General features: G+C 44.7%; 1 protein-coding gene across 1 annotated transcript in view; it reads left to right on the plus strand.

The window, feature by feature from the left end:
- Fam135b (family with sequence similarity 135 member B) overlaps positions 1–25702 on the plus strand; it is a 354422-nt gene that overhangs the window by 309072 nt on the left and 19648 nt on the right. Inside the window, 3 exon segments of the mRNA XM_004656183.3 lie at positions 10008–10163; positions 11183–11256; positions 21598–21752. Of these exon segments, the coding sequence (XP_004656240.2) occupies positions 10008–10163; positions 11183–11256; positions 21598–21752 (385 nt within the window).

The raw sequence follows: 25702 nt of genomic DNA on the forward strand, positions 1-25702 counted from the left end.
ACAGAGTTTGAGTCACAGCCATTATTTCCTCCAAATCTAAAATGTCTCCAATTTTCTGTGCAAAATGGATTAGCTGGGGTTCTTGTATAATGTAGATTCTAACCCACTTGGTGTGGAGTAGAACGTTCTTTATCAAGATGCAGGGTTTGTCTTATGAACTCTTAAGCCCCCAGGGGATGCCCTTTTGTGAACGCTCAGAGGGCCTTTGTTGCTGCTTAGTTCAGCTCTGTCATCCTGTGGGGCTGAGCACAGCATGTGCCTTGACTCCATCTAGGTTCTCCAAGCACAGTGTGATTTTTCTAAGTAGCAGGATCCTGACTGCATTGCAGAGCATCAAGGCAGAGGAGCCAGGGCCTCAGCAGTATTGCCCAGCAGGTCTTCCTATGAACTTTCGATAGTCCCTTCCTTCATTATAGGATGGCTGTCTTCTGTAAACTCGTCTGTGCTGCACGCCCCTGTGGGACAGTGACATTTTAGGACTCCTCTTCTGTGTCACATAGCATTTCACAGCTGTGGGCCACCCATACAGTCCCTTGTTCTCACTGTCACTGCTTAGCCATAGTGGGGCTGGCCAGCCATAGGATGAGGTGGTCTCTCAGGTGCTCCAAGCCTCCCACATACTCCATGTGCTATCTCCTCTGGGGGAGAACTGGGTTTCTTACCCAAGTCTCCCTTTGTCCCTACACTGATCTATGAAGACACTGACCCTGGTGATATTGCATCCTGTCACCAAATGGCCTGGGTGCTTTGTGTTTGAAAACATGTTCTAAGCAAATATGCCCAGTAAGCCTTAGGAAGAAAACCATCCTTAAAGAAACAATCAAAATGGGCTCAAGGTCAGAACATGGGTTTCACTTGGTAGGTAAAATCTCTCTGAAAGACTTGAGCTTTCTACTATGACAGGGCGCACCTTCCCATTGCTGGTAAAAGACACCTGACCAAAAGCAGCTGATGGGAGGAAAGGTTTTTATTTTGGCCTACAGTCTCTAGGGGAAGCTTCATGATGGCAGGGGAAAGCATGGCATGAGCAGAGGCTGGAAATCACCTTTGCCACAGCATGTGGAAAACAGCAGCAGGATAGTGAGCCAAACTCTAGCAAGTAGGCACTGGCCATCACATCCCTAAGCCGGCCCCCAATAACATATCTCCTCCAGCAAATATCCACCTCCCAAATTGCAATCAGCTGGGGACCACACATTCAAAACACATAGTTTTGGGGGGACATTGTATTCAAATCACCACACAACATCTTATTGGTAGAATCATACGTTAGGTGAATGTATAAGGCATTGCTGTGGACAGAGCCTCCCAGCTTCTGAAGCAGGGTTTCTGGGCAAAGGACTGTGATATTGACTATTGACTGTTAATTTGACAGAATCAAGACTCATCTAGGAGACAAATCTCTGAGCCTGTGTCATAGCCAGATCCAAGTGGCTGGGATGAACCTTCAAACCAGACATAGTTTAAAGGAGGAACAGGATTTATTTCAAGCTTACAGATCCAGGAGAAGTTACTTAATGGTAAAACAGAGAAAACCCACTACCAAAACAAATAGAAAAAACCCTGGCACCCAACAAGCAGGGAACCCAGGCAGAACTCAGACTGCTCTGTGCGTATCTTAGACAAGAATTCCAGATCTACCCCCAAACACACCTTAGGGCTGGACCCTAGGATCTTCTCACAGTGACACCTCTTCCAGCCAGGCAACTGGAATTCCAAGTTACAAGCTTAACTAAAACATACAAGTCTATTAAGGGACATAAATTCAAACTACCACATTCTGCCCCTAGACCCTAATAGACTCATAACCATCACACATTGTAAATTGTATGTAGTCCAAAGGTCCCATACTCTTTGTTAACCTTAAAAGACTGTCTCTTAATTATAAGTACTGCAAAATCAAACAAGTATACAAGTATACTTCCAACATATAATGGCACAGAGTAAACAAGAAGAGACTAGACCAATGCAAAAACAACAACTGTTAGGCAAACATCTGCAGTTCAAGTCTGATATCCATAACCAATGATAGGTGACAAGTCTCTAGGTTTTCCATTTCCACCCCTCCAGTTAGGCTTGCTAGCCAGGGAAAACTTCCATCCTGACCCAACAGCACTCCACGGTAGCCCTTGCACAGTCCTGGTATGTCTAAAACATCTTTAGGTCTACATGCAAACCATAGTCCCTCTTCCAGTGGCCCCACTGCTCTTTGTCAGGGTCATAATGCCTTACCCACATGCTGCATGTCAACAGCAGCTCCTGGAACTGTGTGCTCTGCATGAGCCACTCCACTTTTTTTTTTTTTTTTATGCTTTCAAAACCAATACCAGGTATGCAGGACACAGCCATATTGTTAATTCAGGGTCAAAATAATTCCTGACCTTGAAGAGTAGGTTCCTTCCTTTCTAAAGAGTTTTCATTCCTTCTATTCAGTCTATACCTCAGGCATCCTTTCCTTTGTTTCAATGTAAAGTAGTGCAGTTGTCCTTAAGATTGCTAATGTGTTTGACAAAAGCAGCTCCAGTAACATAAAACCAGTGTCTGTGCCTATAATTTTAAACTTGTTTTAATTTCTCCATTTTTAAGTATTGTATCTTTCAGTTCCATATATTTAGCCAAGCATTACATTGAAAATTAGTCTATCACAAGGTTAACCTTTATGGTACTCTCTGGGCATGGGAGAAAAATGCAGCTACCCTTATTCCAGTAGCCCAGTTCCAACAAAGTTCTCTGTTATCTTCCCTTCCCCTTTGAAAGTTCATAAAAAAAGCCTTCAAATACAATTCTCTCTGCACTTAGCATTTTCAAATTCTCACCAGAATAATCCAAAAACTTGGCTTATCACTCAGGAAGACATCTTCACTTGCAAATGCCAAGTTGATGGCTGTTCCTCCAGAAAACAACAGTCCCAAAAGACCAAAATACACATGGTTGATTCATTGCACAGCAATAACCCACTCTCTGGTACCAGTTTTTCTCATAGTCAGCTACATACTGCTGGGATAAACCTCCCAACAAGACACAGTTTATAGGAGGAACAGGATTTATTTCTTTCTGGGTTACACACCCAGGAAAAGTTCCATAATGGTGAAAGAGAGAAAACCCACCACCCAAACCAGGAAAACCCAGCCTCCAAATGACAGGGAAACAGGCAGAGCTCACGGTGCACTCTGCAGACCTGAGGCTAGAATTTAGACCCATCTCCAGAAACACTTAGGGCTGGACCCCAGGATCCACCCACAGTAACACTTTTAGCCAGGTATCTGGAATTCCAAATTACAAGCTTAAGAAAACCATATGAGTCTATTGGGGTCATAAAATTGAACTACCAGAGCATATCTGAGAAGGATTTTCATAATTAGACTCCCTGAAGTGGCAGGAATTACTCTAACAGTGGGCAGCACTGTTCTATTGGCTGAGGATATCAGTCTGAATAAAAAAGGGAAAGGAAAATGTATACCAGCTTTCGTCTTACTCTCCTTCCTAACCATAGATGCAATGTGGCCAGCTGCCTCATGTTCCTGTTGTCATGCCTTCCTCACCATGATGCAGTGCACCCTCAACCTGTGAGCCCCAACCCATCCATCCATCGTCCTTGTTTTCATTCCTTCCTTCCTTTTTCAGATATTTGTCACAGCAATGAGGAAAGTATCTTGTCCAGGGCTCACACATGAATTCTCAGGAAGAAGGCTCCAGCTTCTCCATCTGTGTGAGTTGGTAGAGTGTGTGGAGTGCAAACATATAATAGAGTTCTGGAGCAGGGGAAGGCTGACCTTGGTGACATAGGGCAGGTCATGGGACGAAGCCAGAATGGGAATCCGAGGTATGCTGGGAGTAAAGGCATGGGCAGCCCAGCTTTGCAGTTTAGCAGGACCTTGGAATGGAACTCCATTAGCACTTGCTAGCTGGAGGGGCAGAATTGGATCTCCAGAGGCTTGTTGCTGGTTAGAATTACTGGAATTGGAAACTTTCCACTGACTAGAGTTGTTGGACTTGGAACTAAAGATTTTGATATTTGCCCTGTTTATAAGTCAGGGTTCTCTAGAGGAACAGAACTGATGGAATGAATTATTTTAAAAAGGGGATTTATTGGATCAGCTTACAGTAGTCCGATAGCAGTTGCAGGCCTGAGAATCACCAAACCTGGTAGCTGCTAGGCCCACATGGCCAGATGCCTTAGCAGTCCCGACCCAGCACTGCAGATGGTGCCGGAAAGCCTGGAGGCTTCCTGAGAAGCCACTGGGTTTCGATCCATGTGGGTCTTCAGTTAATGCTGGTCTTTAGTCCGCACTGGTCTTCAATGCACGCTGGAAGGTAGCGAGCAGTTCCGGCAGACAAGTGGAAGGAAGAAAGGAAGGAAGGAACTCTTTTTACCCAGAGCTTCCCTGGGGTGCCTACTCTGGGGAAGGGCTCACCCTGGCAGAAAGACTTCCTCCTTTAGTCGATCCTTCCTAAAAGCAACCTGTGGATTACTAAACAGATCAAATTGACAGCACCTTAACTATCACACCCGGATTGTTGTAAATCTTGTATTGGTTGACTAATTTTTGTTATGCCCAGTGCCATCTTTTGAAGTATGAGTGTTTATTGTGTGCCATTATGGGTTTTGGGGGGATTGTTTGGTATTAGGGCTCAGTTAAAAGACCTTGGATTATGGAGATGTTTGAACATCATTAGAATTGGTAAAGAAAAAAAGGGGGGGGAGACTTTTAAAGTTGGACTGAATGCATTGCATTTTACATCATGGATGGTTATTAGTTTATGGGGGCCAGGGGAAGAATGTGGTGTTTTGATTCAGGTGTCCCTGATAAACTTAGGTGTTCTGAATACTAGGTTCCCAGCTGATGGCAATTTGGGAATTAACACCTCCTGGAAGCAGTGTATTGTTGGGGTTGGTCTTATGGGTGTTATAGCCATTGTGCCCTTGCCAGTGTTTAGCACTCTCTCCTGTTTCTGTTCTTCACATGATGTTGGGCAGGGGCTGATGTCCACCCTCTGTTCATACTGTTGTTTTTGCTGCCATCATGGTACATCCCCTCAAGTCTGTAAGACAAAATTAACTCTTTTTTTTTTTTTTCCTCAAAACCTGTTCTTGGTCTGGTGATTTCTTCTAGCAACGCAAACCTGACTGCAACATGCACATATGATAGTTCTACAACTCTCAACCTCTGTCTCAGAAATTTCTTTTTGCTATGTGCACATACACATAGCTGTCCAAAGTGCTGAGCATAAGTGACTATTGTGTGCAACGTCCTAAACATGATATCTGAACTACTGCCTTCACGAATCAGGAAACATCTTGCAAGTGGGGCAGAATGAATGTCAGCGTTAGAGGAGTGCCATGGAATGCTATCTACTGTTAAACCATGAACTCACTCAGTTGTGGTTTCCCGAGCAAAACTGATCCTTCAAGCATTTGTTCATTGATGTGAGAGAGGATATGGTATTACCTCCTCCCAGAGAAGATATTCATAGTTAGTATTTGCTGAGGAATAGGAGTCATGTTCTTTAGTGATATAGCCACTGTTAAGTTGCTCATAGTCCAGAAGAATAAGAAAACAACTATGTTCATGCAAACAACCCTAATTTAATTCAGTGAATCACAAAAAAAAAAAAAATAGATGCAAGAGGAGTTTAAGAAGAATAAGAGCTTTATCAGGAGTTGGAGAAGGATCAAAGAGCATAATAAGAGGGTGAGAAAATATGATCAAAACATATTACGTACATGTATAAGTTATCAAAAATAAAACAATAATTAAAAAAAAACCAAGAGGGATATTGGTCAGTTGTTTGAGACCTGTGAGAGTCAAGGGTATTTGTCCTTCAAAAAAGGCCAAGGGAGAATGATCAGCCTTATATTCAGAGCATAGGAATGCTTCACAAGGGTTATCATAAACAAAGGGGATTGACTACTGAATGTCCATGTAAAGGAGAAAAAGTAAAACCAGAATGTGATAGAGGAGAGGAGAGAAGAGAGGAAGAACAAGATGGGAAGGGAAGTGGAGGAGAGGAGAGAAGAAGAGAGGAGAGGGAAGGGGAGTGGAGAGTGGAAAGAAAGAGGTAGAGGAAGAGAGGGTGTTTCAGGGAGAAGGTGCCCTCTGATTAAGGAGCTGGTGTTTGCATGTATCTGGGACCATGCAGCTGCTCTAGGCAAGGCATTGTGCAGTAGTCTGGGCCATAGTGGTAAGAGTTACCAGGAGGAAAGGAGGGCTAAGTGTTGATACAGTTGACTCACTCTCATGAGTGGGGGTTCAAGTTGGAGATCCCAAATTTGAGCTCTTTGAGTCCATCCAAAATCTCTTCTTTCCATACAGGAAGTTTTTCAGAGAGTGTCTATGTCCTCTAGAGCAATTGACTGCCAACACTTATTTTCTGCTTCTTACTAATCTTGATTGTATGTGGACTTGAACACGAGTAGTCATCCAAGGGTGATATTAACTTGCCCCTCAGAAGACGCTATGTTAGAATGATGTCATGGAAGCTAGTCAGGAATGAAGAAGCAAGAATCCCTAACTTTAAGAGAGCCTTACTTTACAGTAAGCTCATTCTTTCCTCTTTTTCATATTCTTGGCTGCATTACTCCACCTGTTCTGCCTTCACCCAGTATCTTCCCTCCATCCAAGAACACCAAAAGGAATGCCTGGCATATCACACACTGGACTTGGATCTCCCTTTATGTCACCCATCCAACAGCAGTAATTTGCTTTACATTCATTAACAAAACCAAGGCACTGGTAAAAGGACGAAAGGGACAGAATTTAAAAGGAATATGGTTAGCTCTTGTTAACACACATCCTGATCTCAATCAAAGAAAGAGACACTCCAAACACAGAGCCCTTCACTTGATCATCTCTGTGTTCTTTACTCAAAACATGCACTCAAGACTTGGAAGAGACCCCTTGAATACTGCTTGTATAAATGACAAAGCCCCAACCTCAACATCAGGACTTAAGAGCTGGATCCATGTTACTCCCCACAGAGAAACTTCTCAGCTCTCCATAATTTAAGCTCCTCTGTAAGGACTTGTCTCCTTCCATTCAAAGCTGCAGTTATCCAAAGTGTTTCCCTGTATAGGGTCTTCCTAAAGGTTCTAGACCCACTCTGTCTATTTGAAGCTTCAATTAAGTCATTCTGAATCCTCCTTAAGAAATGAGGATGCTCACTAGTAGAATGAGTTCTTAGGGTATATGTCCAAGAGTGGTGTAGCTGGCTCATGTGAGTGGCTTATTTCAATTTTTTTGGATACCTCCATACCGATATCCATACTAGGTATACTAGTTTGCCTAAATCTATGTAGGCCAACTATAAAAAAAAAGTAATAATCCAAGAAATCTACTGAGAAGGGCCCACCAGAAATGGTGATCCAGGGAAGGGACATATTATATCTTATGTTAAAAATTTAATTAATAAAAATTATAAATTCATAAAGGACACATTTCTCTCAACCAAAGAAACAGAAGGAGAGAGAGGGGGAGAAAGAAATGGGTAGTGTCCCCATGATGGTAGGAAGATAGTTGTGGGCCAGTGTCACTGAGAGCCTCCCGTGTCCAAGCTCCCTGGTTACTTAGGTGTTCTGGGGTCTTCACCCAAGAGATTGTCTCAAGCACCTGCTTTGGTGGAGGGACTGGCCATCATGTTCAGAACTTCCTTAATTTGAATTCTAGCTGAATGTGTCACTTTACTTTCCTGTAAGAGGATGGTTGCAATACTTCTACCAAAAAGGGGAATGTGGCTGGGCGTGATGGCGCATGCCTTTAATCCCAATGCTCGGGAGGCAGTAGTAGGAGGATCGCCATGAGTTTGAGGCCACCCTGAGACTCCATAGTGAATTCCAGGTCAGCCTGGGCTAGAGTGAGATCCCACCTCAAAAAAAAAAAATCAAAAAAGGGGAATGTGTGCCCCAAGTGGGAAGCATGTATACAGTGCTTGGCTTGGTGCTCCACCTGCTGAATGACGAGCATTAACGAGGCAGGGCGGGGGGGGGGGGGTGGCTAAGAGCACTTGCTGCACAAGCTTGAAAACCTGAGTGTGATCTTGGGCACCCGTGTAAAAAGTCAGGCTCTTTCTCACATGACTGCAACCCTGGTGCTTGGGGTACGGTTAAGGAGACAGGAGGATCACTGGGGCTACCTGATGTGCTGATCTAACTGAAAAACTGAGCTCCGTGTTCAGTGAGAGACATTCTCAGGGAAATTAGCCAGGCGAGTGATAGAGGAAGACATGTGATGTCTCCCTCTGGCCTCTGTACTCATCATGTGCATGGAACATCTGCACGTGTACAGTGGATGTACACCACACACACACATTGCATACGCTGAACACACATACTGAAAATAGTAGGTAGCAATAATGTTGAGTATGTGAGTTACTTGCTCATTGATTGGACAAAATACCCAACCAGCAATCGCTTAAGGAAGGAAAGGATATATTTTCAGCTTACAGTTTTCTTTATAATTTCTAAATTTTTTTAAATAAAAAGGTTGTACACACAAACCATTCTCCCCTACCCCAATTCTGCTGAAGGTTTTGGTGGGCTTATTGGTATTCATTGTGGAGACTCAGAACTCAGAAGCATCCCTCCATCTCAGCATGGATGGGAAGAACATGGTGCCTCAGGCTATTCCCACCCACCAACATGGGGCTCTTATAGTCTTTCTGTCCCCTCTTCTGCAATGTTCCCTGAGTTTTGGTAGGACATATCTAGTGCTGCTTTCTCTGTAGCCTCTGGATCTCTGTTTTGATGAGGTTTGAATATCCACAGCATCAAGATGCCATTTCTAGTTTTCAGGCTCCATGACAGCAGTTTTCATGGCACTGCTTCTGCTGTAGTAACTTCTGGGCCCAGGAAGTTGAGGTAGTGACCTATCTCCTAGTAGACAGTCTCCTCTCTCTTTTATTTTATAAAAATTAAAATAAATAAAAATTGAGTATCCTTGTTTTCCCCCATATTCTCCTCCATTTGTACAATAGAACTGATTCTCCAACCAAAAGTGAGGACAGTTTGAATAATGGGGGATAAGCCTAGTTATTAGAAAGATATATTGATTGATGTATATATGCAGTCTTCCTACTTAGCAGTGGAGGATCTTTCTGGAGCCTACTGGTTTCCTGATCTAGGGAATCTGGCTATGTTTTGAAGGGAAGTCCGTCTTGGCCTAGAGCAGGAAGCAAGAGTCCCACGCTCACAACTGCAGCAAGGAGGCAGAGCGCAATGAGCTCAGCCATTTCTCTCCTTTTCACATAGTGGAGGGCATTAGCTCAGAATGATGCCACCCACAGTTAGGTGTGTCTTCCCACCTCAATTAATCTAATTAAGTAGATCACTCATAGGCATGTCCAGAGGCTAACTTAATGGATATAACCCCTTGCAGGTGATTCAGGGCCCTGAGCAGTTGACAGTATGGAATATAAATCTTCAGAGAGCTGCAGCGCATATGAAGTGCTGAGCAATAATCAGTGCGGTATACAGTAGATTCTAATGTAGATGTGGGAGAGGATGCTGCGGTCAGTGTCCACCTGGGAGCCACAGGGGAAAGCCATGAAGGAGGAGTCCTGGATCTTGACACCAAATGTAGGGGAACTGGGTTTTGAGGTGAAGAGACTAGAAGTTGTGTATAGACAAGTTGAAAATGGGTAGCAATTACATAGAGAGAGGGAGAGCAGAGATAAATGCATGATAGGTGGAAATGAGCTGTTCTTAAAACATGCACAAAGACAACACAAAATAGAAGATGTAGACTGATGGGGTGATATGGTGACATAGTGATGTGGGGTGACCTTGCTTGTAGAACAGCTAGCTCCAAATGGTGTTCTGCATACAGGAATCACCAGATAGCTAATTGCTGGGAAAACGATAGGATGATGTGATCCCACAGAACTGAGACACGTGATCTAATACCACAGTTGTAAAGAAAGGACAGTGGTGGCTAACAGAGCTATCCATAAAGAGACCCAAAGGGGATACCTGCAAAGCCTGGGTCCTTGATGGTCACGTTTTGCCTCCCCAGCTTCTGAACAGCCCAGAGAAGATAGCTGAGCAGATCAGCAAGGACCTAGCCTGGCTGGCCTCACACCTGATGGCTCTGTGGACCCAATTCCTAGACACGGTGACTCTGCATACCCAAGTGACCGCTTATCTCACCCAGGAGCATCACACCTTGAGGGTAAATTGTGAAATACTACACAGTCCTCAGCTACATGCCTTTAATCTCATGGGCTCATCAACCAGAATAAGAATTTGGATTATTATAATACATATATCTTAGTACTAGCCCTGGCTCCAACATGAACAAACAATGTGAAATCATCCACTGGTACAGACACTCAGACCTCTGCTGGTAGTCACAGACCACCCACAGGTTTACGTCTGTGGAAGGTAGAGCTGTCAAAGGGCCTATTACAAGTACTTCAAAAGCACTTTGAACGTTTTAGGCATTGTTCTTAGAGTGTTTCTGTGCCACCAGTTTGGGTACACCTCTGGGTATTAATGCTTACTGAGCAGTGTTAACACACAAGTATTATGAGCTGGCGAGATGGCTTAGTGGTTAAAGTGCTTGCCAACAAACACAGAGGACCCAGGTTCAATTTCCCAGTAGCCACATAAAGATGTTAAGCCAAATGCACAAGGTGGTGCACACAGCTGGAGTGCATCTGCAGTGGCTAGAGGCCCTAGTGAGCCCATTCTCTTCTTCCCTCTCTCTCTCTCTCTCTCTCTCTCTCTCTCTCTCTCTCTCTCTCTCTCCCTTCTCTCTTTCTTTCAATTTCTCTCTCCTCTCAAATAAATGAATAAAATATCTTTATTTTTTTAAAGAAGCAAATACGTGAGGTCAGAGGACATAAAGTATTTAGCAACCACACTTCCAGTGCTGGGTCTGAAAGCCTGGCTGTTCCTGCATTTACTTATGATACCTGCTTGCAGATATCATAGCTTATAGAGATTGAATTAATCCCAAATGTGAAATCAGTGGAAAGCAGTGTGCGACCAAATCCATAAATGGCTTTTGCTAAGAGATCTGAAATGTGGGCCACCTTAGAGAATGGGGAACCTATACTTCCAGACTTCTGGGTATGGATAGAGCTTCCTTCTGTTAAAACGCAACGATGCCCTCATCTCTCAGGTTTAGAAAAATGGAGATCATCTCCACATGAGAAATGAAGCAGTTTTCCTTGTGTTATTCCTCAGGTCCGAAGGTTTTCCGAAGCCTTCTTTTATATGGAGCACCAAAAACTTGCGGTTCTGACTTTCCAGGAAAACCTGTAAGTAAAGAATCATATTTGCACTTTACCCTGCCAGGTGGCTGACCTCCTTTCTCTGTCCATCTCTCCTTGCCCCTGGCCTCTGCTTGGGAAGCAGACAGTCCGTCACCCACGCACAGTCACGCTACGCTTGTGGAGCAGGAAAAGGGTGCAGGCGCCCTGTGCAGGCAGGCGCTGCGGTGGGAGAGGAGGGCTTCGGCCAGAGGTTTCTTGTGTTAAGTGTCATTATGAGCGGATCTCCTGGGTCCCTGCCTACATCTGTGTTGAGTCTCTGCGGAGTGAATAAAAAGCAGGTGGTATGGCCCAAGCTATGACAGAAAAGCCCTATGCCATGGTAGTGAAAAAAAGTGCATTTTGCATAGTAATTTAGTCTGAACTACCTATTTAGGAGGAAAGATGGCTTTCTAAGTCTGTCTCCTTCAAAATAACTAAAACCTGTCCAAGGAAGCCAGAGGGGTCATAAGAGATGAGGTCACCCTGTCTCCTAGGTTCCCTGGGGAAGAAGGACAGAGACTCCTCCAAGATATTTTGGCTTTCCCTACACAAGTCCAAGGCTTTCTTTTTCTTTCTGAACAATATGTTCATCTCAACAAACAAGGGAGAGTGAATGAAGTCTGAAGGGCTACACTGCCACTGAGGTTCCTGTGACACAGGAACAGCACAGACCTCGGGCTCTGCCGTCCTCACTCATTGGCGTACGTGCTTCCTCCCGGAGCTCTGATCTGTTAGGAAGGTACGGGGACATTTGCAGTTTGCCTCCTGGGTTCTGGAAGTGAGCCGAGCACCCAGGAAAAGACACCTGCTTGTGAAAATAGCTCATCTGGAGATTGCTTTAGTCTTCTGCCAGTTCATTCACTCATTCTGCCCCCTACCCTGCCCACACATGAACTTCTGGACACATTTTCTAAACTAGCATCACAAGAATAGATCTGTCAGTACAAACATGTTGATGAAGATGAGTGACTGCTTCCTGTCTGAGGCAGCAGGAGGACAAGGAAAGGGATGCTGTCCTCATGCCACTTATTCCTGTGGACAAGCAGTCAAGGCATAAATGAAATCATTTCAGGTAGGGACGAGTAAAGAAAAGCAGGATAAAGACATATGGCATTGTGAGGAAGTGGATGGCCAGTGTCTTCATAAATGGTTAGCAGACATCTCTCAGAAGACCAAAGCCAGACAACATACCACATAGTGTTTTCTGATTTTGGTGTTCAAATGCACCTACAGTGATGAGTTCCAAGTCACTTATGGGCTGTCATTCAATCTGGAGCTGGAAAGAGACAGCATTAAATGCCCTTAAGGCAACACTGTGTGTGTGTGTGAGGAGGGGGGGGGCAGGGACTACTTTAGCCAAAGTAAAGAAAGCAAGTTTTTCTGAAGACGTGACGTTAGACCACAGTGTGGAGTTACAGCAGGTTGTGTCACAATCTAAGAGCAGGTCGCTTAGAAGGAGCAGCTGCACTTGAGCTTGTTAGGCGGGAATATATGTGTTTGAGCGTGAACAGAGAGAGGTGGTGGGTGGAAGGAAGGGAAGGAACAGATAGGCCTTAGAGGAAAATGAGAAACCTCTTTTTAAACTGAGAATGAATTTGGAACTTAGCATTTCAAATCGTGTGTGTGTGTGTGTGTGTGTGTGTGTGTGTGTGTGTATGTATATATGTATGTATGTATGTATGTGTGTGTGTGTATATATATATATATACACATACACATACACATATATGGAGAGAGAGAGAGGTTAGAATTCTCAGTGCTATAATTAATAATTTGTGTGGCATTATAGTAGTTACTGAAATACTTCCAGCTGGTTCCTTGTATATATAAAGCAGATCTCTTCATTCAATAAATATCTATTTAGTGTTGGCCAGACACTAATTTTGTTTTGAAACATTCAGCAGTGAACTAAATATACATACCTCCTCCATACACATAAATTGACACCGTTTGCCAAATGCTGATAAGATATATCTGTCAGCATAAGAGGAGCGGATTCTGATAAGGTTGTCATTGAAGGTCTCCCTGGGAATGTCACATGGGAGTGGAGATCTGAGTTGAGTGCAAGACTGCACTCTGATGAGCCTTAGGAGGTCGTGGCTGTTTTACAGAGCAAATAGGTAGGTTGGAGGATAGTTTAAGCACTTAATTGACCATCACTTTCAATATAACTATCACGGAGAGATGAAGACAGCAGCGGTAACTGCTCAGGAGGAAGTGGATGCTGAGCCAGACTATCAAGAGTAAGTTCTATAGCACAGAGAGGAAGGCTTCATATTACAGTGAGAAAACCAGAGCAGAGGTGCTTCGGACAGGCTAGGAGGTGAGCAGGGGCTGAGCCATGTAGCAGTGCTGGCTCAGAACGGCTATTCATGGAGGAGAACCAACAGAATCACCACGGGCATGTGGAAATACAAGGCAGCATGGCCGAGCCTCCTCTGTAAAGATTTGTCTTCTTTCAGCCAGAACAGCGTGTTTCTCAGTCACCACCATTTAGCCCATGGTGACATCCACGTGGTGCATTTGGACCAGCACATAGCAAAGGAGGGAGCTAGCACAGCACAGGACCAGAGCAAGGTGATGGAAGCCAGAGGCGCTCACCAAACACTTGCAGGTTCACGCACGTGAAAATGGAGACTTCTGGCCATCAGTTGCAATCTCTGAACTGTGTTAATATAGGTTCAGCATGGATGGCCAGGCTGGATGAGGTTGTCCTTGTTTCTGTTTCAGCCATATCTCAAGGATGCTTTTCACGTGGTGATATGTGGAGGATTCCCATAGTTGTTGGTGACAGCTGTGGAAACAGGGATGGGGTAGAGATTTGTGTGCTGAGATTGTGTTAACTTCCCTATTATAACCACTCAGAGATCACTTCAAGTTTTTACTTTGTGCTGATAATCCTAACCTTTTAGGAACCATTCCTTCTAGAAGATAGCATGTACACAGGGTGAGACACATTAGGCATCTCATCTTCCCTTGTGTTGTTACTTGTGGCCTTGTAGGAAGCTGTCACTTAACACCTGCATTTATCCTGTAAGGTAGACACAAATATTTTCTCCACTATAAAGAAGAAAATGGGGACATCTGAGCTCAGAGAACTTGTGTAGCACATTAGGACACAGCAAGCCAGTGACAGAGTCACACTCATAGCACCCTTGCTGTGGCTCTTTCTCTATGGGGTGGAGACAGTGTCCTAAAGACACAATGTAGAACCTCTAAAACGGAAGCATTTATGACGTTGGGCTGTCGTCCTGCAGTGAGAGAACCTGCCCTGGTGTCAGGAAGATGAACCAGGCCTGGATGGTCCAAAAGCTCCTCCCCAGTAGCCATGCAGAATGGCCAGGGGCATCTCAAGGGCGCTGAGTTGGATGTGCAGAGGGGTGCACCTCCCTCTCCCATGCAGAAAGGCTGCTTTACATAGGAGCCATCTGAGAGCGACAACGCTGATGGGTGAGGAAGTGGCCGGGTGCCAAGCCCCGGCCATGTGTGGAGGTTCAAGTCCCCACTGAGGTAGGGAACGTGAAAGGACGAGCTTCACTCCAGCACCCTTGCGTCTCCTGCAGTGTGGAGGAGGGGAGGAGTAGCTGGAAAGGGAACAACAGGTCCTGTCTGGATCCCTTTAAGAATATGAGTGGGGGGCTGGGGAGATGGCTTAGCGGTTAAGCGTTTGCCTGTGAAGCCTAAGGACCCCGGTTCGAGGCTCGGTTCCCCAGGTCCCACGTTAGCCAGATGCACAAGGGGGCGCACGCATCTGGAGTTCGTTTGCTGTAGCTGGAGGCCCTGGCGCGCCCATTCTCTCTTTCTCTCCGCCTCTTTCTCTGTTGCTCTCAAATAAATAAGCAAGAATAAACAAAAAAATTTAAAAAAAAAAGAATGTGAGTGGGGATTTCTCATTCAGTGACTCACTTGTGAATTTTTCCCCTTAACTCCTCTTTCTTTCGTTTGTCTCTTCCCTCCTTCAGTCTCTCCCTCCCTCTGTTTACTGGATGACCATTAAGTTACAGGCATTGATCTGGGTACTTTAGTTACAACCAGCCTTTTCTTTTCTTCTTCTGACAGTCAAAAGAGACAATACATTTAATTTTTTCTCATGTTATTTATTTATTTGCAAGCAGAGAGATTAAATAGAGAGGAGATAGACACAGAGTGAGAATGGGCATGCCAGGGCCTCTAGCCACTGCAAACAAACTCCACATGCATGTACTCCTTTGTAAATCTGGCTTACAGGGGTCCTGGGTATTGAACATGGGTCCTTTGGCTTCACAAGCAAGTGCCTTAACCACTAAGCAATCTCTCCAGTACCTACTTTGTTTTCAAAAGCAAGACGTTTTCAGGTAGGACTAAGAACTAAAAGTTGACAATAGAAAGGAGCTGACTCAGGCAAGCAGGATCGTTGACTCTGTAAGGCTGAGTGTTAATAAGGACATTGCTAAGAATGTATCACTCTTGTGTGGCCCAGAGGATGGGAAGAAGCCATGGTGGCAGGTATTATACAAGTCAGGAACAGACGTGAAAAGGTCCTGAGGTTAGAGACAGCCTGCATATTTCCTATAGCCTGCATGTTACAGGAAACAGTGTGGGTGGTAGGGTAGCATGCCGGATCGAGATGGAAGCGTTAAGTCAGAGTAATAGCAGTGACTAGGAATCCCTGTCCTTGGCATGTCAGCCCACAAATCATAGCTTACTACTGATTTTGTTAATGAATGTGACATCAACTCTTCCCCTGTACCCTCCCTGCATCTTTCACCCAGTGGAATGTTGTCCCTCTCTCTAATATTTTAAATACTTCTGTTGTTATTTAATTGACTTATCTCTTCATATGCAATCCAAAATTGCATGTGTGCACATGCAGTGATATGATTTCATATATGTTCACCTTGTGCATATAAACGCATGTACTCACAGAAACACACACACACACCCATGTTAATCTGTGGTGTATAGACTGGCCTGTGGCCTGTCTTGGCTTAGAGGCACCTCTGCCTTTCCCATGCCCATACAGGGTCTAGATGCAACAAGTGACTTGAAGACTGTCATACTCTAGTCCCTGCCTCTATCGCTGCTTCCTCTTGTCAGCCCTGTAGTTCCCCTGAAGAACCTGGAAGTATTCAGCATACACAGGATCTTATTTTGTTTTATTTCATTTTATTGCATATTCCATGATGGACAGTGTACTCACCCAAAGGCAATTTTCACTTGCTCAGTATGTGTGAGGCCCTCCCCAATGAACCTGGCATACATCAGTTAGAAACAGAGCCCAGGGTGCAAGATACATGTGAGGTAGAAAGCACTCCCCATGGGAAGGTCTTCAGTGTCTTAGAAGGTGATAGGTAGTCCCAGCACGAGGGAGGCAGAAGTAGGAGGATTGCTGTGAGATTGACACCTGCCTGGGATATAGAGTGAGTTCCAGATCAGCCTGGAATTGAATGAGATGCTGCCTCAAAAAAATCATTATCCAGCCGGGCGTGGTGGCGCACGCCTTTAATCCCAGCACTCAGGAGGCAGAGGTAGGAGGATTGCCATGAGTTCAAGGCCACCCTGAGATGACAGAGTTAATTCCAGGTCAGCCTGGACCAGAGTGAGACCCTACCTCAAAAAACCAAAAAAAAAAAAAAAATCATTATCCATTCACAGTTGGTGGGTATCTGGGCTGATTCCACTTCCTGGCTATTGTGAATAGAACAGCAACATACATGGCTGAGCGGTGGCACCAAACACTGAGGAGGTTCTGAACTCATCAAAGCAGAGGTCCGGAGGATGCAGAAGGCTGACACTAGACACTTAGAACACATCCACCAGGCCTCGGGGAATGTTATGGAAGAGGGAATGGAAAGATTGTAAGAGCCACAGCTGGGAAGGGGCATTGTCTTCCACACAGACTGACTGACTGATGCATTCATGACTCCAAGGTGAATACAGTTAGCCCGCTGAGAAGGGCTGGCAGTGGGATGGAGCAGGGGTAGAGGCCACAAAAGAGTATAACCCAATGGTAATATGACCAACATGCAATATGCTTGTAGAGTAAATTTGTAATTTATACAGAAAAATCATAGCCGGTGAAATGACCTGTGGTTTGGAGGAGTGGAGGTGATTATAGTGTTCCTATTTTTCATTAGCGTTGCAAGTCAGAAAGCATCCCTGTTGGGAGCACTTTCCCCCAACTCCCTTCCATCACTTCATGCCTGGTAATTCCTAGGACCTGTTTTAGCCCAGGTTCTCCAGAGGGTGTTAAAAGGAAAGGGACTTATTAGGGAAATTAAATCACTGGATTTTGGATCTCAAAAGTCTCAAAATAGTTCATGTGCAAATAGAGAACCAGAGAAGGAGAACATGTGGTTTAGCCCAAGTCTGACTTTCTGGCCCAGGGAAGCTGGTGGCAGAACTCAGTTCAAGGTCAAAGGCCTGAAAACCTGAGGGTTAGGGGCTCTGGTGTGAGCCCCGGGGCTCCACAGCTGGAGCATGTGGAGTTCTGATGTCTGAGGCTGTACTAGTAACCTTCTCGTTGTTCAGAATAAAATATTTGACAAAAGTCATGTCTGGGGAGGAAGTGTTGGTTTAGTTGACGGCTTGTGTCGGGTAGTCAAGTGCCGCGGACTGACTCTCGGGGAGATCAGGACAGAGGGAGAACAAGGGCGAAGGCTCAAGGAGAACTCGGGATTCGGCGAGGAAATGACAGACAGACACACTTAAGTTGAATATGCTGCTGCAATTTACTGAAGGTTTCATGAAGTTTTTTATACAGATTGAACAGGGAAACTTAGCAAGCCAACAAGTGATCTCAGAAATCATTAATCTAAACAATCTTAAGTATTGTTCTATTGTAAGCATACATGTAATATTTATCAGGCAGGAATGTACCCATTTTCTGAGAAGCATGTCTCGCACCATTGACCACAACATTATACGAACAGAAACTAGGGTAAAAGGTGTAAGGTGAAAAACAGGTTACTTATTTCTTATACCCCAAGGACTGTATAAACACCAAGGCTTACGTTTTCTTGCTAAGCGTTCCCATAAATGGAAGAGAATGCCATAGCCTTCTTTTTTCTTCATAATTCATCCATCTATTACCGAATTCATCATATCCTCCCTCATAGGGGAGTGGAACTAAGTAGATTCCAGCTCTAGGAGTCCACCATCTGTCCTTGATCAAGTACTGAACATATCCCCCAGGAAGTTTCCTAGTGGGAATGCCTAAGTTTTGTAACTCCCTATCTGTAGAACTGTCATGCTTCTAATGAACATTATCGATTAACATTTCTACTTTCACTTTCTCAGGATCAGTATTGTTCTAAAACATCATAAGCTATTTCTACTCTACACCATCTAAAAACTGTTTTAGAGTTAATTTTTTATTCCTAGTAGAGTTATACATTCTCTCCATTGCCCTAATCATAGGAGGGGCACATTCAATGCTTAGATTGTTTCTTGTACTCTGATTGCGTGCATGATTACTAATAAGTGTTGAATTAGCTGTTCTTAGACAAACAGTTAGAAGAAAGCAGGAAAGAAACAGCATTGGCGCCAGCAATTAGGTCGTCGTGACTTCATGGGCAGCAGGAACCTTTACAGTAACTGACTGCCAAGGGGTCACCGGGGGCATCCCTCCGAGGAGTGCTGGCCCTCTGTCCTCAGCTCTCTTCCAGTGCAGAAGCATTTCTGCTTGCTACACAGGCGAGGTCGCCGTGGACGTAGCAGTCAAGTCCATCACAGTGAGGAAAACATGTCGACAGGAGCTGGAGGCAGCTGAGAGCAGTGAACGCTGGTGCACGGCTCGTGCTCCCCTTCACGCGCAGTCCAGAATCCCGATCAGGGATGATGCTGCCCCTTTCAGCTAACCTAATCTAGAAAATCCCTCACAGACATGACCAGATATGTATGTCCATGAGGATCCTGTGTCCTGTCAAATTGACATTAACCATTGAGATGCCGTGGTTGAGATTAACCATTACATCAGGAAGTTAGAGTAAAGGATCCGAGCTCCAGAAAAGACAGAATTCAGCCACTATTTCATGTGCCACCCTGGCGGCTGAATGGTGCTCGTGGGCCCTGAAGTTGCATGCAGACCTCTCCGAGTATTGAATCACATGCCAGCCCCCACAGCAGCACCCTCCACATCCTTCTGGTCATTCTCACCAGACATCAAAACATTCGGGGTCCCCTCTGTGCAGAAACATGGAGAACAGTGGCTGCACCACTGTGTGCTTCTCAGTGAGGCTTACACCCTCTGTCAGCCACCACAAATCCACTCATGGGTCTCCCTCCAGGAAGCTCTGATGCTGTGTGCTAAGCCTGGGTTGGGCATGAAAGCACCCAGTGAGGCCAGTTAGCAATGCCTGGGCATTCCTGGGTGGGCCTGAGATAACACAGGGTCTGTGCTGAGAGAATCCTCAGCCTGTAACTGACTGCCCGGTGCCCTTCCCACCTTTAAGCATTTTCTCAGAACTCACTAAGCATGGACGCATTCCCTGCAGCCCCATGAAAACTGCACTCTTGCAGGAGACATCTGTCCCCAACACAACCAGACAGAACACCTTGAAATAGATCCTAGCTTTACCACTTTCTCATTCAGCTGCTTTCCTTACAACTCCATAAGCTGTAGCACAGACAGAGAATCAGGTTTAGTACTAGATGCTCAACATTGTCCTTGGTGCTTAATCAACATTTTATTTTTTTTTTAAAGTTGCATGGTCCATATTCCAGTGTTTGGGTAGAATGGCTGAAACAAGATCCTTAAATATTCAATTTTTTTAAAAAAAATTGTTCATTTTTATGTATTTATTTGAGAGTGACAGAGACAGAAAGAGGCAGAAAGAGAGAGAGAGAGAGACAGACAGACAGACAGACAGACAGAATGGGTGCACCAGGGCTTCTAGCCACTGCAAAGGAACTCCAGATGCATGTGCCCCCTTGTGCATCTGGCTAGCGTGGGTCCTGGTGAATGGAGCCTTGAACTGGGGTCCTTAGGCTTCACAGGCAAGCGCTTAACCACTAAGCCATCTCTCCAGCCCAAATATTCAAAATTAAAATATTCAATTTATTAAATATCCAAAGGCTTAGGAACTTGTAGCTACCTCCATGGCTTTGAAGAAGAGCAAAAAAAAAAAAAAAAAAAAAAAAAATCCTTCCCTTTACTTTTGCTTTTGGGGAATAAAACCCTACTAAGATATGAGAAGCAAATAAAATACAAACATTTGTTTGATATAATTAATACATATGAATTCAATATTTGATATGCATTATGTGCATGTTTGACATAATTTATGTGTATATATTGAAATCATGGTAGCTGTGCTTATAAGTTCATAAAAATTGCTTTGGATGTGTTCAGAGTGGTGGGTGTAGATGGGTACAGACTGGAGACTGAGATGGGGATCCCCGTGTGTAAGCTGCCACATAAAGAGCCAGAGACAGACCAAGAGCATGCTCTGCTTCCCTCCCAACCACACAACTCCATAAAGCCCTCTGTTTGTTTGGGACAGATGATTGAGCTGTTTTGAAAAAATGCTGGAATGGTAATATTTTTTTTCCTTTTCATGAAGTAATATGAACTCTCTCATTTCTGCAGGGACTTAAGGAAGGGTGAACAGATATTCCATATCATCCCAAACTTTGCATTAGAAGTTGCAGTTATTCCAGGCTCTGGTGTCAAATGCACATTGGAATGCTTAGGCCATGAAGAATTAATATGTGCATGATTTAAACCCTATAAACAGGAACAAACAACATGCTCCTTGGATTACAGGAATTTACACACTAATCAAAGCTGCCAATATTTACATCATAATCAATAAAGAGCCATGTTAGGTAATTTTAAATAGATCATACCAAAATATGGCTCAGCCCTTAAGTGGCATAATCCTAGAAGCTGGAGTAGCAGATGCGTGAAATTAAGTTTCTGTCCAGTGTAGGGATTTCAGAGCCTCACCCTGCAGAACTCCCCCTAGAGAAAGTCACCCTTCTCAGTCTGGGGTAGAGCAGCTGGCCAAGGCAGCTGATGGGAGGAAAGTCATTTTATGGTGCCTCACAATCTTGAGGTGTAGCTTCAGGATGGCAGGGGCCATTTGATTATTACATCCCACTCACTGGCAAGGAATTGATACCCTTGTGCTTCAGATAGCACAGTCCATGCCCCCAACACCAGCGCCTGGGCAAGTTCCTGAGGAGAGCAGAGTTTGGGCGCTGCGTAGGTGGAAGGGAGGAAATGGAGGGCGGGTGCACAAGGAGACTGTCACCATCCGCATCCGCTAAGGGACTTCTCGGTGCCCCCGAAGTTAGAAGAATGTGGGAACTCTCTGGAAACATTCTAGTCCCGTTTGGATGCTCATCTGTCCGTGTGCTCTCCAGGATTCAGATGCACACCCAGCTGTCTCAGGACATCCGCAATTCAGAGTACCTCACCAGCATGCCCCCGCTGCCCGCAGAGTGCCTGGACATCGACGGTGACTGGAACACCCTGCCCGTTATCTTTGAGGACAGATACGTGGACTGCCCTGACACAGGTTTTTCTATTTTTATTGTTTTAGCCTTAAAAAAAACACTTTCCATGGGGCGTGCTGGCAGTAACTTTGTGTGCATCCTAACAGCATCAGGGCCAGATGGAGAAAGTCCTTCAGGGCATAGAGGGGGAACACCAGTCAAGTTAGTCAAGTTAAGCTAGTTGTTTCACGTGACTTTATTTTAGTGATGCTCATAAATCAGTCTAACAAGGCAGCAGTGATAATGAGGGCTCCTTCCTACCCCGTTCAGGGTGGCATCGTGCCTGGCCATATGTTTGCCTACAGAGTGGGGCCCCACCGCTCACCACAACGACTGAGAGCTGGTGAAGATTGTGTCGAATGGACTGTCCAGCTCATACAGTCGGTTCTGGTTGTCCTCTAACGGCATGGTGCTCAGGTTCTTGGTTCGTGCCTTCTTTGTTGTTACTGTGTTTTTACATTTTTGTGTTTTGCGGTTGTTTCCTTGACACAGGGTGGCCTGGTGCACACCGGCACTCCCCATGGTGCTTGTTTCAACCCAGTGCAAATCAAGAAAGCAGGCTGCACAACTGTAATTCATGAAGGAACAGCTCATTTCAGTGATAGAAGAAAATGTTTATACGTATCACTATGTACATGCGCCCTGCGGTCTGCAGGGTATCAGTAGACCCATGAGCCAACCGGAGAGCACCCGGGCAGGCAGAGTGCCCCTTCTTTGCCCCTGTGCAGCCAAACCACGGAAACTCACTGATGACCAGGAAAGGCCCACCTCTATGCTACAGGTTTCGCTAAGTGCTTTAACTCCTTAATCCTATGAATCAACTCAACTCTCTCAAAGAGAGAAACTGAGGCACAAGAAGTATAATGTGTGGCAATAAGCAACAGCCAAAGCTAATTCCTGACTCCAGAGCTCAGGCTGTGCCCAGCCCACTTCTATGAGGTGTGAGACAATCAAGCTTAAATGCTCAACATTTTTTAAAACTTTTGTTTATTTTTATTTATTTATATGAGTGCAACAGAGAGAAAGAGGCAGATAGAGAGAGAGAAAGAGAGAGAGAATGGGCGCGCCAGGGCTTCCAGCCACTGCAAACAAACTCCAGATGCGTGCGCCCCCTTGTGCATCTGGCTTATGTGGGTCCTGGAGAATCGAGCCTTGAACCAGGGTCCTTAGGTTTCACAGCAAGTGCTTAACCGCTAAGCAATTTCTCCAGCCCACGCTCAACATTTAAATGATAATCATAATGGCTCAGTTTCAGAGGTTCTTCAACTTTAAACTGGTAGGGACATCCAAGGACTGGGCAACCTTGACAAGATGTATTTAGTTTCCAGTGGTCCTCTGCCATCTAGTGGCAAATAGGTGTATGACAACTTAAATGTATCAGTTTGTCTCTAACCCAACTTGTCAAACTATCTTTTTAGATTAATTTATTTTTTTTTATAATTAGTTTTGAACTCAGCAAATACAGTCAAGTTGGTACCATTGTTAGGCTCATCCATGTCCTACCCCTTCCCCCTGGCCCCTCCGTGTTCAGGTATATGGGTCATGCATTCTGGAGTTAGCCCACAGTTATGGGTAGGAGAAATGTCCCTGCATATCATGACCCAACATGTGGCTCTGACATTCTTTCTGCCCCCTCTTCTGCAAAATTTCCCTGAGCCATTTTTTGGTCTGCTTCAGTGATGAAGTGTTGGGGGCCTCTGGGTCTCTGGATATCTGATTGGGTAGGAGTTGATTTTTCTCTGTGTTGATCTCCTCCACCCTTGTGCTGGTATCTGGTTCACCAAGAAAACAGCAGCTTTGCTTGTTTCCTCAATTGTTCTTAATTTCATCTGGGGCCCATTTGAGGTATGATGGGGTAGTTCTCTCCTTAGAATCTACATCTATCTGAAAAAGAGAAGCAGATTCTCCAACGTAGAGTAAGTTAGCATCAGACAAATGAGATAACCCTTACTTTTTTATAGAGAATTTAACAGGTGTAGGCCCTCTTGTAGCCCATGATTGGTGGTAGCTTGATAATGGAGAGCAGGCTTATGTTTGGATATGGTTCTGACTTGTTTCCCAGCTCCAGCTATGGGTTCCGTACCACTGAGGGGATCAGTTAGCCGAATCAAGAGCAGTTGTTTTCCCACGACTGTGCGCCACTATTGCACTTGTGTGAGCATCACAACAGGTTCTTTGCTGCTAAGAAGGTTAGACCATGAGTTGCTTGGAAAGATATTGGTCATCTTCCCCCAGTCACCCATATAGCACCTTCTGGCACTAGACTCGCTGACTGTCAGGGGACTGACTCTCTTCTAGCTTCCAGCCATGCCATTCCATTTTACTTGTCAACTTCATAAGGTGTCTTCAGCAGTAGGGTCTTACCACTAACCTTTGGTGGGCCATCAAGTACTCTGACAGAAATCTGTCTTTCTTTTAGGAAACCTTGTAGGTCTCTGTGATCAAAAGTTCATTGTGGATGATAGCCACATGCTGGTACTGGGAGTTACAGGTCAGTGCCCACTAAGAAAAGGTAGAAAAAGATAACTAATATAAAAGAGTTAGAGAGAAGAGGGGTGGGGGAGAGAGAGAAGCTTTAGAAGATTAAGGTCAATCTTCATCATACCCTCTCCAGTGTCTTGTGGGTCAGGTGTTCACTGTAAGGGCCTCATGAAGGTTCAGCCATTTGGTCTGCCTTTTAGGATGTAGAATTTTATGGTACCATTGCCATGTGGGTCTAGATTTGTATTTCCCAACCCTCTCCTCCCTCCCCATCCATCCTATTGTCTAGTCCACGAGATGCTTGCTGGGTATGTAAGGCATCTTGGGTAGATTCAGGTTAGGTACTGTAGATGAGTGAGACTATGAAGCAAGTTTCTTTCTGTGATTGGGTAAGTTCACTGAGAATGATCTGTTCCAGGTCCAACCATGTTTCCTCAGATTTCATTGTGTCATTTTTTCTTACTGCTGTATAGAATTCCATTGTGTAGATACTATTTTTAAATATGTTTTATTTCAGACAGACAAAGAGGGAGAGGGAGAGCAAGAGCTAACGAGCAAGTGAGAGAGATATAATGGGCTTGACAGGGCCTCCAGAGACTGCAAATGATCTCCAGAGGCATGCACCCCATTGAACTCTGGCTTATGTGGGTTCTGGAGAATTGAACTTGGATTCCTTGGCTTGGAGGCACATGCTGTAAACACTAAGCCATCTCTACAATCCCTCAAACTACTTTTTAATATTAGGTTGAAACTTTGTATGGGTGTATCAAGTGTTAGTACCATTATTCCCTTCCTTCCTGCCCCCATACCACCAAGGTCATCCCTTGGTGGGATTGCTGGTATTCATCATGCAGTTGTGGGTTATGAGTTGTGAGAGCAAATTAAATTTTAAAGAGGGCATTCTTTCCCTTATATTGTGTGTGTGTGTGTGTGTGTGTGTGTGTGTGTGCGTGTGCATGTTGCACGTGGGCAAACACATCTATTCATCTTCTTTTTAGTTACATTTATTAAAAATCTGAACAGTTGGAGAACAAATTAGAGGTTGGAGAGCCTCTAAAGATTTTGCTCTTGGAATTTGTTGAAGACTGTCTTCCAGTCTTTTCATTGCGGATGTTAATGAGTACTGTAGTGAACATAGACCTCAGGTGCTAGTGTGTGTGGCTCTATCATATACCTTTATCTTTTAAAACTCAACACCACTTTATCTCCAAGACCACTATCCCATTAGTTCTGGGATTTCCCTGTTCATGCATTTCCGTCTATCCCTGAGCCATAAATAGAAGGAGGTAGACAGAGAAGGAGGTCTTCCTGGGACGTTTGACCATGCATGTTCTTCTAAGACATCCTCTGCCAATACCTACTGTGGTCTCCAATCTGGACTCTTACCTTGGTTGGCTCTAGAATCACCTAGAAGACAAATCTGTGGTCATGTCTGTGAGGGATTTTCTAGATTAGGTTAACTGAGGTGGGAAGACACCATCCCATTGGTTGG

Source organism: Jaculus jaculus, chromosome 2, assembly GCF_020740685.1.
Source record: "Jaculus jaculus isolate mJacJac1 chromosome 2, mJacJac1.mat.Y.cur, whole genome shotgun sequence".
NCBI classification, from domain to species: domain Eukaryota; kingdom Metazoa; phylum Chordata; class Mammalia; order Rodentia; family Dipodidae; genus Jaculus; species Jaculus jaculus.